We start from the raw sequence: 14,158 nt of genomic DNA, 5'->3' as shown, positions 1-14,158 counted from the left end.
GCAATAACCATTAACTAATATTAATTGATAGAACTAATAAGTATAGATCATATTCGATTATTAGGAACTAGTTACACTACATGAACTATATAAAAGGTTTTTAAATTTTTGTCATAAGTAATAACAGTAACTCTAATACTTCAACTACAAAAATATGAAAAAGAAAAAAGGAAAAATCTAAGTAATAGATGACTTAGTTAAATTACTTTTTTTCTAAATTAACCACTATTTAAATTATTTAAAAATTTACCAAAAGATTCAATATTCAACTTCAAACAAAATAAGATCAGCAGGTCAATTTTCCATAGAATATTGCAGTAACTGTCCAATTAAGTATTTGTGTTTATTATGTATATTGAGGGACCAGGACAATTATAAATCATGGTTCCAATTAAATCATCTAATGGAAATGATCAGTGTGAATAAAAAATAATATTATTCAGTCTTTTAATGGAGCAAAAATACGAGTGGAAAGTTTAATGGACTACAATAACATTAAAGAATGAATTATGTAATTTTTCAGTAACTTTTTAAATATAGTATTGGAAATGTAATCATATCAAAAAAACTAAGAGACTATTCTGAAACTGATTAGAATGATGAGAATTGTAATTTTAAAAATATATAGACAAAAGAAGTTTTTTAAATTTTTATAAAAATGTTTTTACATGTAATTAAGATTGAGACTATACTAGTGGCAAATAATGCGATCTAGATTATTAGGATGCAGAATTAGTAAAATAAAATTTAAGGAATGTTTAGTGAAAAAATGTAATACTCAGTGATATAATGTACATTAGATTAGGGTATAGAAATTTCCTGAGTTCTTAAGACATCAAATGAAGTGTGTTTGGAATTGTTAAGACAAGTGATTGAGTGACGACTGTTAAAACATATTATAATAGATTCTTTTAGGGAAAAATCCTATCAAAATAAAGATAGAAAAACAGTTGTTAAATTCAAGAACAATTTAATTATAATTAATGTTAAGCTGCTCGACACACCCACCCAAATTTTAATGAATCTACGCACAATAATAAAAAAAAATTATTAAGGATTTATAAAAGTTACAAAGAATTGCAGTTGAGTATACTTGGTTTAACATTGAAGAAAATTTATTTAAGACATACGATTCAATGAAAAATTGCTAGTTATGTATATTATACAATATATTTCCAATAGTTGAAAAGGTAAAGTACTGATATCAATTAAAATATTTTACTGAAAATAAATAAATACCCATAAAACATAAGAGCTACATTAATATTTAATTGATTCTTAGTCTTTAATACAATCCGCTAATTTTTGTAAATGACAAAATAATTCATTCAGTCCTATTAGAAACTTAAATATTCCATAAGAAAAATCTCATAACACTACAAAAATTAAGATTAACGATAGCTGCTACTTCAATCAAATAATTTTATTTTATATAACCAACATAACAACCATAAATGAAATAATATAGGTAGGTAGATAACTAATTATTAGGATCAATTAACTATTAAGTAATCTAACATTTTTTTTGAACCTTTCCAAATAAAAAATAATGAATTTATAACACAAGATTTATGGTACAGTATAATTCCTTTGTTTAGAGTCAGGCTTTTAGGTTCTTAGAGAAATACATCAACTGAAAAGACTTTAAGTGAAACTATTTTTACACACTATTTTTATAATATGTTTCTACTGATAAATATCAATGTATTATTTTACAAATAAATGATAAAAATTTCACAATTTAATTATTTAATTTATACATATAACTTTTCTATGTTAAAATAAACAACATTTTTACTAAATACTTTTGGCCATGTAAGGCGTTCTGGGTGTTTAGTTTACATATAAATTATTTATAACTTATTATGTATACAAAAATGTATTGCAAACACTAAATGTTGTCGAATTAAAAACCAAATATATACATAATACCTATGTATATATTACCTATAGGCTAAAATAAATAAGAATTTAAAATAGTACCTATTTTGATAAGAACGCTTCAAATATATAGCAAAATAGATGCCAATGATTGTACAGTAATCATACCAAATATAAATGAATTAAAATAAAACTAAAATTGTGTTCAATAAATATAGGTAATAAAACAAAATAAATTGAGCATATGACACCTATCCTCCTACAACCACAGATACCAACTTAAACCAAACCACACACCTAATTAATTAAATTAGTAAATATAAAAATAAATAAATTATCAGAAAGCAAGTAAAGTATTACCTCTCTTGAGTCTTGACATTATGTTCTCTCTTGTTAGACCGTTATACGTAGCCTAAAAAAATTTAATTAAATGATTAACAAAACTAAAATAAATAAATAAATTTAATTTAAAATACTTACTGGTAGTACTCTCTGCAAACTCAACAATTGGCCTCCATCTCGTTCTAATTTCACTAAGTGGTTAAGCAGATAAAACTCAGTCTTGCTACACCTAGAAAATGTATCGTGCACACCACAGATACGATCCATCTCGTTTAAACGGTTCAAGCCTAAACAAAAAAACATGGTTAAACATGGCCGACCCACAAAAACGATTGATAATTACAAAAGCTAAGCACTTTGGACCATCGGTATACTCTTGTAGTTTATTTTGTTTAGGTTTGATTTTAATTTGATGGGTGAATTTAACTAGAAGTAAGATTCGCAAGATAAATAAATAAAAACGCTATCGCGATCGTATTTCGTTCAACACATATTTGGAAAATGCGAGTGACTAAAATACCATTAATAAGTAAATAACGAATTAATTATAAAACTTTGGCACCAGTCAAGCATCGTGGTCATAAGAAATTCGATTAAACACGAGTCACCATTTCTACTATCTGATAATCGTTGGACGATGTGTATAACACTCGGTGAACACAAAAATGACGGGAAAATAAATTATTTAAATACTCACGAAATCATATAATAAGTTCAATGGAAACAACAACATTCCAATATCCGGATCAAAGTGGATAAAAATGTGTCGAAAACGACGGTGAAAACGTGGTCCGCCTTATGGTGGTAGTCGTCGATGTGTGGCACTCGTCATCAACTGATTCGAATTGATTTGATACACAAAAGTTTCGAAACGCAAACGTACGTCAATAAACCGAGGGAAGAGTAAAAAAATTTAAAAAATTGATCACTGGTTGGCGAACGTCAAAAAAGGCGAACGGATGCAGTTGTATGTCTAAACGACTAGGGTCTCAGTTTGCAGTGAAGAACCACAAGAACCAAGAAATAAAAGAGAACTAAAAGAATCGCGAATAAACGATGAGCCCATACCTGGACAGAAAAATGCCGGCAGGTAGAGCAGTGTGACCAACCGCCGGATACACAAACGTCATTGCCAACTGATCTAAACTAGTATTATAAACAACAGGCTTAGGGCGGGTTGCATAAAGAACAGTCTGTAAATTTGTTACCAGCCCTGTAATTTACTGGCTCTATAAGGTTTTTAATGATTGTGTAAACAGCTATTCTCGGGTTGCATAAAGAAATATAAAATTATTAATAACCGTGGTTACCAAATAAATTAAACCATATTAAACCAAAAAATTGTGCGTAACCGCGTAGGTATATTAACTTAAAAATATTTTTTATTCTTTAATAATCGCAAAAACTAAAAAATATATAATATAAATTGAATATTGATAATCTTTGATAGTAAAACTTGTTTATCTTATCATAATAATAATATTATATTATTTTAACCGATCTGTAATTAGTTACAGAGCCCAAATCGGATCTGCAGTTTACAGGTCCGGTAGCCGATAATTTACAGAGCCGGTAACTTTACCGAGCGTTCAAGCAACACCTAATTTTATTTACAGATCCGTTAACGTACTTACAGATCTGTAAGTAGTTACAGGACGTTTATGCAACCCGCCCTTATAGTGCATGGCCGGTTCACCCTTGCACACGACGCTATACTACTTCTTCCATGTTCCAATGTTCCATGTTCACGACAACCCACTGAAATGAAATTGCACGACTGCCCAACTATCGACAACTACAACTATTGAAATATTCCGATTAAAATAAAAATTTGTTGTCAGCATAGAAACCTGTTGCACATCGATCATAAAACGCTAAGGACACGAAGTGCGGATTTTAAATTGCAAACAAACACCGAAAATTTTTTTTAAATAATCAATACTCACAAAGACGTGTTGATTGCGGTTGCAGCGGTCGTGACTGATTTGTCTTAATGTTCCATGTCATAACATTAATCCGTCGCCATTTTTTGTTTTGGCCCCAAGTGTTTAACGCCTGCGTTAACCATTAGGTTACTTATTGAAATATTCCAACTAGACCGACTTGTAGTAGCAGCTATAATACATCAATATCCCATGTAGAACAACTGTAATATAATACACCAAACCCAGATAAATAGAAGAAAACAAAATAAAACAGTCATACTGGAATAATGCCAAATTGAAAGTGTCATCACGAAAATATCACGTGGTTTTGAAACGATAACTAACGCCGTAAATTACGAAATAATTTAGAAAATTAGTTTGGGAAAGCCACGAAACAATATTAATGATGGCTATCGTGAGTTTTAAATTTGTTTCCACCATGCGTTTACATTATCCCGGGAATTATTAAATATTAATACGATAATCTGAAGCGTCACACATTTGACCAAGTAATGCTATAAATACGATATACGGATGTTTTTGAATTATTTTCATACACGCCATGAACAATATTGGAAAAATTAAAAATTAGCAATACTCACGAAGTCACAGGTAGTAGACGAAATGACGGCTGTGGCGGTCTTGGTTGAATTGTCTTGAAACGCCATTGTTTGTGGCAGTGATTCGATACTTGGTACTCGGTAGGTCGTAAATTACGATAGAAACCATTTAAGTGAGTTTCGCTAACGAAATCATAACAAAAATTAAATTCCTACGAAACACTGAAACGTTATCGACAGAACAAAGAAGCTTGAAAATGGCGGACCGACCGTTAACACAGAAGAGTTCGTTGTGAAGAAATGAAGGTGATCTTCAGTACAGGAAGGTGGAACGTCGAATGGCATTCCCGCGACCCCTGGACGCCCGTTTAAAGTGGTGCAATTCATTCAAAGCACTTCCTTGTGCGTAGTGTGACCAACCTGTACCGATCAATTATATTTTATGGCAATGGCATGGCGTGTGTCAATTTCACCCTGCATTAAACCCCTAATTCAAAATTTTGGCGTATAATAATTGCATGCATTATAAAAAAAATTTCAAATTAATATAAAAATTCAATACATATTTAATTGTTCAAAAATTCTAAGCGTACAAAATACTTGTTACCGATATGATGAAAACAATATTTTTAGGGTTGTTCAAAATATAATATACCCTATGGCCTATACCATTAATATAACATAATATATTATTCTGCGGACTAGTGGTATACTAAGCCTTCAATAATTTAAAAACAAAAAAAAAATTAACCACATAAATTTCACTACTCAGTTAATTGGATAGGGTTGGTAAAGGAAACTGAGAAGAGTGAGATGTTTATTTCTTGTTTAATATTTATTCAAACAAAATTAATTTGTTTATTAAGAATATATTTCTAGTGCTACATATATTTTATTATATAGTATTTTAAATTTTTAACATATTTTTACATATTTTACTAGTGATAAAATTTGTTACATAAAACGTTTTAATAATTTCTATCGCGAAGAGAAATGATTCTCATAATAACAACGCATAATTTAAATTACCTACTCATTTTTAAAGATAATCTAGCATGCAGTATGCACATAAGAAAAATGTTTTAAGTGGTCTCATAAAAAATGTTTACCGATTAAATTTTATATTATAGTTGATTGTTCTTTAAAAATAGTTCAAAAGCTATAACCGAAATACTAGAATAAAGGTTTAGAATCTTGGACCATGAACACTATAACTATAGCTATAACTATAACTGAACACTATCATTTTTAAACAATTACAATTATGTGTAACATTGAATTATAGATACCTATAGTTTTGAGGTTTTAATAATATTATAAACATTACATAAATAGACAATAATTTACAATTTATAAGTTATACGCCATAATAGTTCATTGCAGTGATAACTTATTTATGCGATGATTATCAGTGTTTCGGCATGTAATTAATATAATTATAAAATAATAATTATTATATAAATAACTAGGTTTTATTTTTAAATTAATTGTTATTTAATATTATTCTTAATTTATTCATCATCTATTTATAGTATTTTGTTTCAAATTATATTATTCAAGAAATATTCAACATTTATCTTATTTAATATTATAGTTACTTAACCTATACCTACTTAAATAATACAGATGTTTATTTATTCGTGATTTTTTGATTATTGAGATATTTTATGAAAAAAATTAAAACCTATAAAATGATATTTAAAAAATTAACTCTACGTGTAAATGACTTTAAAATTCTAGTCCCTGCAGCACATTAAAAATAGTAACATAACGGTCAAGATAGAGCACATTTGCATACACCCGATTACTGTTGATATGATAAAGATCAGACTGCATTTCGGAAGAAATTGTCTGGTATTCGCCCTGTCGTACTATTAATTCGACGGCGGCGTTCGTTCTATTGTAAACGTTATTTATCTATCCAAACGATCGAGAAGATGACTACTAACTAATTACGATCGATTTGAAAAACTAAAAAAATAAATGAATAAACACCGAGGACAATGACCAATTATAATATAGAATAATGTATTTGTCTTATATGCGTACAGTCGGAATTCTCATTTTTTTTTTTCATTTAGACGACTCAATTTGTTTTAACTATACATTTCAGGTTTTTGATCAAGAGATAACTGCGTGTGAAATTGAGTAGTGAGTAGAGGTACCTATACATAATAATACTTATACGTTAAAAGGACACAGTGAAAATATTGTCTCGTGCAAAAAATAGTCGATAGAAATAAAGGAACTAAAAACTGATAACCTCCCTCGACTATAACTATTTTTAATTACAAAATGTATTGTGATTGTACCTACGTATAATATGTACAAAATAAAAATGATTAGACTATGTAAATGTGCAAGTTAACAAGAAATTACTAAATTAAAAAAGTCAACAACTGAAAATAATTATTATACATAGTTTTCTATTCTTGATACAAAAATAAACAATTAAAATATGGATGATTATTATAAGGTTACCAAATTATATAGAGAATGTTTTATGTACCTATGTGAAATGATGGAAATGAATCAAGAAATAAGTGTTCTGTTACAACATCGCCATATTAAAACTGTGGCATATTGCTTATTCAGTGGTTAAACTGAGGGGGGACGAAGGAGGACTGAATACCCCTTCTTATTTACGGTTAGATTATGCGTCCCCTTTAATTTAAGTCTCCAAAGTCTGGGGGGACGCTAAAAAAATAAATTTATTGTGAATTTAATAATATGTTGCATGTTAATTTTAATAATTTATTAAATTATTTATGCAGCCACACACATTGATTAGATTTCGAATTTAAACGTATTTTATTTCGCTCGAATAATCTCCACGTTCTGAAGATGGTTAAGTTTAGTGCGATAAGCAATTTTTAAATAATAAATTATTGTGTAGTAGTGTCACAGAATAGATTAAATAGTGTAGTGTGTTATCCATAATAGGTAGTGTGCGATTCCATGTGATATAATAATTATGGTTTAAATAAAATATTAAACTGAAAGAATATGAATAGTGATATTATTTATTATAAATTGTTTTTTTAATGAAATGTTTAAAACTAAAATGTAAATGTATTTTTTTTTTAATTTCGGGCAATGATTTTTAATTCATTTTTAACTTAGCAGGCATTATATATTTAAAATCATTTTTGATAGGAGAAAATTTGATATTACATACTATATTAACATAACATTTTTATGAACCATGGTGTATAAAAAAATCAAATTATATAGGTTCATACCTAGTAGGTTTCTTAAAAAAGTTTGGTTAGATATAGATTTTGGATGAAGAACTCGGGAACGCTCCTTAGTTTTTGGTAACGTTAGTCCCCCCTCAAAATTTTTCCCACTTTAACCACTGTAGCACAAATTTAAAAGTTCATGACAAAACTCTTAAGTACTTAAGTTTGTTAATTGATAACATTAACGTTGAAAAATTTAAATAAAGAGTATAACAAGAAGACCTGACAAATAGAATAACATTGTTATAATTTATATTTTTTATATTTTTAGATATTACTTATTCACACTTGCGATACATGTATAACATTTTTAATTATGATTTTTTAATACCGAAAATAAGAAAATTTATAATTGAAGTTAATTTTTTTTTTTGTAATTAGTCAATCTGGTTCTTAGAAAAAATTTACTGTAAAAAATACAATACAGTAGTTCATTTTTTAAATCTCTTTATTTTTGTTGATCCTGTTTTTAAATTCAAAAACTATATACTTTTGTAAAATATTTAAAAGAATTTTTAAGCAGATACTTGTTAAAATCTGAAATTAATTTTTTTTTTATATTACTTTTCAAATTAATGAGTTCCTTGACTAGTGAATGAAAATTTGGTATGTTGTATGTGTGTAAGCCAGATAAAACACTTGCATGTCCTCTTAAAGGGAACCCATTTTGAGTCAGTTAAAGCTGTAAAAACAAAATTGAAAGAGGTATTAAAAACATTGAAGAAAAAGGTTTTCCAAAATTATTTTGAAAAATGGAAAATGTTGATAAAAGAATGGATTAAATGTGATGTGAAGTATAATAATGGAGAAAAATATTAAATTATTAAAAACTGTTAATAGAACATTTAATAGTGAAAGTCTCATTACTTAATATAACCACACCTCAAGTAAGTTTTGAAGTAATGCATATCAACAATTTCAATTTTAAATCTTCATATCATAGGTGTGCGCACAGGGTATGTAGGGTATACGTTTGCATACCCTTCGGGCAGATGCTTAGGGGCACATGAACAATGTCTCTGTTCATAATTTCAACTGGTTAGTTAATGGTTATAAAATAGTAATGTAATATCAATATAGACAATGGACTTGTTTTTAAATTCATTGTGGAGGCCGTGGAGGGTTCTCAATACTCTATGAGAAAATATGGGTTTTATTTTTAGTGTAATAGGTATTTACTATTTATATTTTCCTACAAATGATAATGGTTATATTTTTAACTTTACAATGTTTAAAAACAAAAAGTCTTATGTTTATTATAATAGTTGAATAATTGATACTAAAATGAATTTAATATATTCTGTACTAATATAATAGCCAACATGACTAACCAGAGAACACTGATAAAAATATCTTAAGAGAGCGTTTGTAATCAAGTTGCAGTAATACATCAACATTTTCAAAAAATCATCTGCAAAAATTATTTTTCAGTAAAAAAGGGAGTTCTCATATGAAAAATAAAAGTTTGTATTGCCACAGAACACTTAACCAGTAAAAAAATATGTTCTTTAAGTAAGAAAAATTCAAAAATCTAAAATTTGAATGAATATACTATTAAAGGAAAAATGTGGGTGAGCATAGTTAGAAAATCACCCTGTACTTCAAAATGTACGTCCAGCAGTTCCATTTAATACATTAAATGCTCATAACTAAAGCTTGAATGTTTATGAATTTGCATATTTTTATCGCACAACCAGAATTATACCCAAGTATGATATAAATTTGATTCATGAAGTCTAGATTACTAATATGTAAGCTTATTTATACATTTTTGAGCATATAAATGCATATTATATTGATTATTTCTAAATTATTTAGCATGTATACATATTATAGGTTATAAATATAACATTAAAAATTGTCTATAATATTATAATTTATTATCTCTAATTTGTTGTACTTCAATAAAAAAAAAAAATCATTGCTAATATTATTGTTTATAAGCCCCACATTCATGAATCTAAGAAATTAGAAACTGACAACATTGTTAAATTTAAGTACGCACCAATCAACTCTGTAGATGTGGAGCAGTTGTTTTTGATTTATAAAAACTTATTATCGGATCATCAAGTCTTCCAAATTTGAACATATCAGAAAAATAATTGTTATTCAGTGTAATCCTGATACATAATAAAGAACTAAAACTATGTGAGATTTAAATTTAATAGTTTGGAAACTAATTAATCATATTACTGTGTTTATAATAGCTGTGAATTAAGTATTTTGTAATAAAATATTTGTATTTTAAATACAGATTCAAGTATATATAATTTTTTTTTAATTAACATTAACCCCTTATTTCATTTATTTGTTGAAAAATAGAAAAATAGATATATTTAATATATTTTATGGCATATAATTGCATATTTTGACTTTTTTAAATGCATGTTTTAATGACATTTTGGCCATTAACATCCGAGATATACTCATAACTCAATTAAAAATTAAAATATTGAAAAACCCAACAAGAGATCACTTATAATGTTTTTATATTTAAGTTTGATAGAATTCTCTCTAATTTTTAAGTTAACAATTAATACAAAATCAGAACTATTGGACGTTAATTTTAGAGTATTATCTGGGTACAATGACCTCTTAATATAATATATCATGGTATACCATTAAATCAAAAACTAATAAATGTCTTATAAAATAAATTTAATTTATAAATGGGAATTACCTAAAAAAATTGTATTTATTGGTAATGAAATATAATATAAAATTATATATTTTTCAATTATTACATTTATATACCTGGTGATTCTTTTATCATTGAACACTCATTATTTCAAAAATTACTAATGTTTTTAAAAATATTTTTTTACATAATTTCAAGTTGTTCAAAAACCAACGTTTTTATTAAAAAAATGTATTTTAAAATATTTTTTATCCTTATAATTTTTTTAAGTTTTTTACTTTTTTGAATGACAACATAGAGTTTTAATTTCATATTCCAAAGCAGAATATTTTTCTAAGTATTTTGATTCATTAAAATCAAATTTAGGACAAGTAGTTTATGAGTTATAAGTATTTAAAGTTTAGATTGGCAGAGTGTACTTGTACGGGGTTACCCCGCAAAATGTTTATCCACTACTCCGCTTGTCTAAACTTTAATACTTATAACTCATGAACTACTCGTCCTAAATTCGATTTTTATGAATCAAAATACTCGGAAAAGTATTCTGCTTTGGAATATGAAATTAAAACTCTATGTTGTCATTCACAAAAGTAAAAACTTAAAAATTATAAGGATAGAAAATATAATTTTTTAATAAAAACTTTGTTTTTTTAACAATTAGAAACTATGTAAAATAATATTTTCAAAAACATTAATAATTTTTGAAATAATGAGTGTTCAATGATAAAAGAATCACCTGGTATAATGACTTACCCAATAATCAATATGTAAGATAACTTATTTTATAAGCTGGACGATACTCAGCAATAATAGCACATTTTAACTTCATGAAATATTATGCATTTGAATATCTCCAATGAACTTGAAATAACATAGACCATACATCTAAAATAATACTTAATTAGACACAGAAAAATAAAAATAAATTTATATACTAACTTACTTACTCTATAATAGGATATTATGTGAATGGACTTACAGATTCAATTAAATTTTTTACAGTTTATAATGTAGTTGGTTGTAGAATGATTTCAAAAATAAATGAATTTTCCAAATACTGTTTTGACAATAGTTTGTGTCGTTTTGATATCAAAATCTTGTAGCAAACTACAAAAAAAGAATGACAAAAATACATTTAAATTAATTCAATAATACGAATAAAAATTTAAAAAACATAATTGTTCCATACAGCTCTATGGACGTTGATTACTTATAGTTATATGCAAGTAAAATTTGTTTGATTGGGAATGAATTGATCTGAAATACTTGAAACTATTACTAATCACTTGATCTTATGTAATAAAATATATTATATAGGTACATAAAAATTATGGCATTTGATACCCCATATGATGATAATACTCAGTGGTATTTACCAGAAGTGGACATTTTATGCTGTTAATTGTATACATTTTATATTTACTATAATATAATAATAATACCTCATTATACTAATATTTAATACTAGCTTACTAATTTATTTATATATTATACAACTAATGACTTATGGAATAATACAACTATAACAGAGAATAAAACCAATCATTTTACTATATAACATTTTTAATTTTTTTTATAATGGTTTATTTATTTTTTTACTATAGAAACATAAGAAAAATATATAATAACTTAACTAATTAAATATTTCAGTAATTTTCAATATACCTCTGAAGTTGTTCAGTCTATGTTCATGGTAGTCGATTATTTGATAATTAAAACACCTGTATATGATTTGAGAATTGCTTGAGTTCGCAATGGTATTTATCATTTAAAAAGTTCTTCAATAACATGGTAAATGCTTGGATAACCAAAAATTAAAATAAGATATATGAACTTGTTATTCCACATTCCACCCTTTCTGAATAATAATTCAAGTATTCCCAAATGCAGTAGCATTGTCAACTCTCCATATTCTAATATATACAACTGACATACCTACCTAAACTGAATAAAAATATATATATCAATAATCAAGTTGTCAAGTTCACATATTATTATCAGTTACTATACAAAATAATTTGTGATAACTTATGCAAAAATTTACCTTAATTATTTTAATATTATTAAATTAAATACCAAATGTTTAAATGTAATAACATCATCCAGTTTCAAAAAAACAACACATTCAGTGAATGCAACAGATCAACAGGTGTCAAACATCCCGTTTTAAGTGTGTCCTGGTTTTTGACACGTTTCGTCGTGTCAGAGTAGACTTAATTAAAATTAATGAATTTAGCTTGAATAATTACATAATTGTTGAATAGTACTCACTCAGAGTTGACGATCGACAGGCGTCGCGCTCGATCACTTGAATTACTGAAGCAGTGAAACATCCACAAACACATACACAGCAACACGGATAATCACGTACATGTTCAAAATTCTGTGATAAATTATAATGTTGATATTTGTTGTGAATTTTGATACTGAAAACTGAATGGTCATCGAGAGGCCAAGCATGTTTTTCGGTAAGAATTAATGTTGGCAATATTGGTGTATCGGAATTCTGATTATCGATAATAGGTTTAATATTTCAAAATCTAGACTGATACCTATTTTTGAACAAAAAACGAACAATTCGTCGTCATTAATATCGTACTTCAAACGTAACAGTTATACCTTATACGGCATAATATGTAAATTATCATACAATATTATTGTACCTAGCTGTTCTTTTATTTAACTTGTGGGCAAACCAGTTTACTTGAATAGTTTGAAAAAATGGACACTTATTAGTTACCATCTCTTCATTTAAGAATAACACTGGATCGAACACTAATAACTTTGTTAGAATTGTTGAGATGCCAAAATGTTGGCATGTTTAATGTTTATTTTGTCATTATTTTTTTAAACATTATAGTCTGATGATTCAGATAATTAGATAATACAGTCAGCATATGGCAACACTTTTAAAATATAGATGGCGCCATCGAATCAAGCAGAAATAATGTTATGGAATGCCAACGAACCAGGTTACAACACAATAAACTACAAAAAAATAAAACAATATAATCGACGTAACTGACCCGTTCCATAAATAGATTCTTGATCACACAGTTTAGGACAAAAAACATAATGTAATGCTCTCAGAGGGGTGATAAAATGAGAAATAGAAAAATTCAAAAATGTATTGGTTTCCAAACATGCGAGATTTTTTTTTAACTGAGACGAAGAACTAATTAATATTTTTTTGTGGAAATTTTCTTAGTCCCAAAATTGCATTTATTCAATGTTCCGTCTCCGGAATAAGGTACCTCTTGAGTGTGGTTCAAAAAAGGTCAAATATCTAATGCAACCCGAGTGCATCCAATTAAACCCAAGGGTATACTCATGACTCACTACTTCACAACATCACAAGTAGATGTGACTTGCACCCTAAAAATATGTGCTAATCATTATTTATTTTATGGTTTTGGATAACCCTCATATTTTACAAGTTTCAGATTTTTATATTATATGTATTATAATATTTTACATCTGAGCCACATAGTAGATCGTCAGACATGAGACATGTATCTTAAAAGTTTTTAGGCGATTATTTTATCTGAAATAAATACTTATAGGTAACAA

At 27.2% G+C, this 14,158-nt stretch overlaps 1 protein-coding gene across 5 annotated transcripts in view; it reads right to left on the bottom strand.

The window, feature by feature from the left end:
- The window catches only part of LOC107166486 (uncharacterized), a 155,090-nt gene extending 142,054 nt beyond the window's left edge, over positions 1-13,036 (bottom strand). Inside the window, exons 1-11 of one of the 5 annotated variants that reach the window (XM_089227099.1) lie at positions 12,860-13,035; positions 12,633-12,800; positions 12,254-12,532; positions 11,536-11,695; positions 11,342-11,473; positions 8,515-8,632; positions 4,979-5,195; positions 4,751-4,891; positions 4,170-4,369; positions 2,362-2,510; positions 2,242-2,293 (exon numbers count right to left, since the gene is read on the bottom strand). In XM_089227099.1, coding sequence (XP_089083225.1) covers positions 2,242-2,293; positions 2,362-2,510; positions 4,170-4,230 — 262 coding nt within the window. In that variant the 5' untranslated portion in view covers positions 4,231-4,369; positions 4,751-4,891; positions 4,979-5,195; ... (4 more) ...; positions 12,633-12,800; positions 12,860-13,035. Of the gene's footprint in view, positions 1-2,241; positions 2,294-2,361; positions 2,511-2,566; positions 2,650-2,920; positions 3,268-4,169; positions 4,370-4,750; positions 4,892-4,978; positions 5,196-8,514; positions 8,633-11,341; positions 11,474-11,535; positions 11,696-12,253; positions 12,533-12,632; positions 12,801-12,859 lie in introns of those variants that run through there. The other 4 variants (XM_089227100.1, XM_089227101.1, XM_089227104.1 and 1 more) reach the window with 4 other exon arrangements.
- Between the last annotated feature and the right edge of the window lie 1,122 nt (positions 13,037-14,158).

The sequence above is a fragment of the Diuraphis noxia genome, unplaced genomic scaffold (genome assembly GCF_037042655.1).
Source record: "Diuraphis noxia isolate RWA-SAM2 unplaced genomic scaffold, SU_Dnox_SAM2 contig0004, whole genome shotgun sequence".
NCBI classification, from domain to species: domain Eukaryota; kingdom Metazoa; phylum Arthropoda; class Insecta; order Hemiptera; family Aphididae; genus Diuraphis; species Diuraphis noxia.
This window is presented reverse-complemented; position numbering and strand designations above follow the sequence as displayed.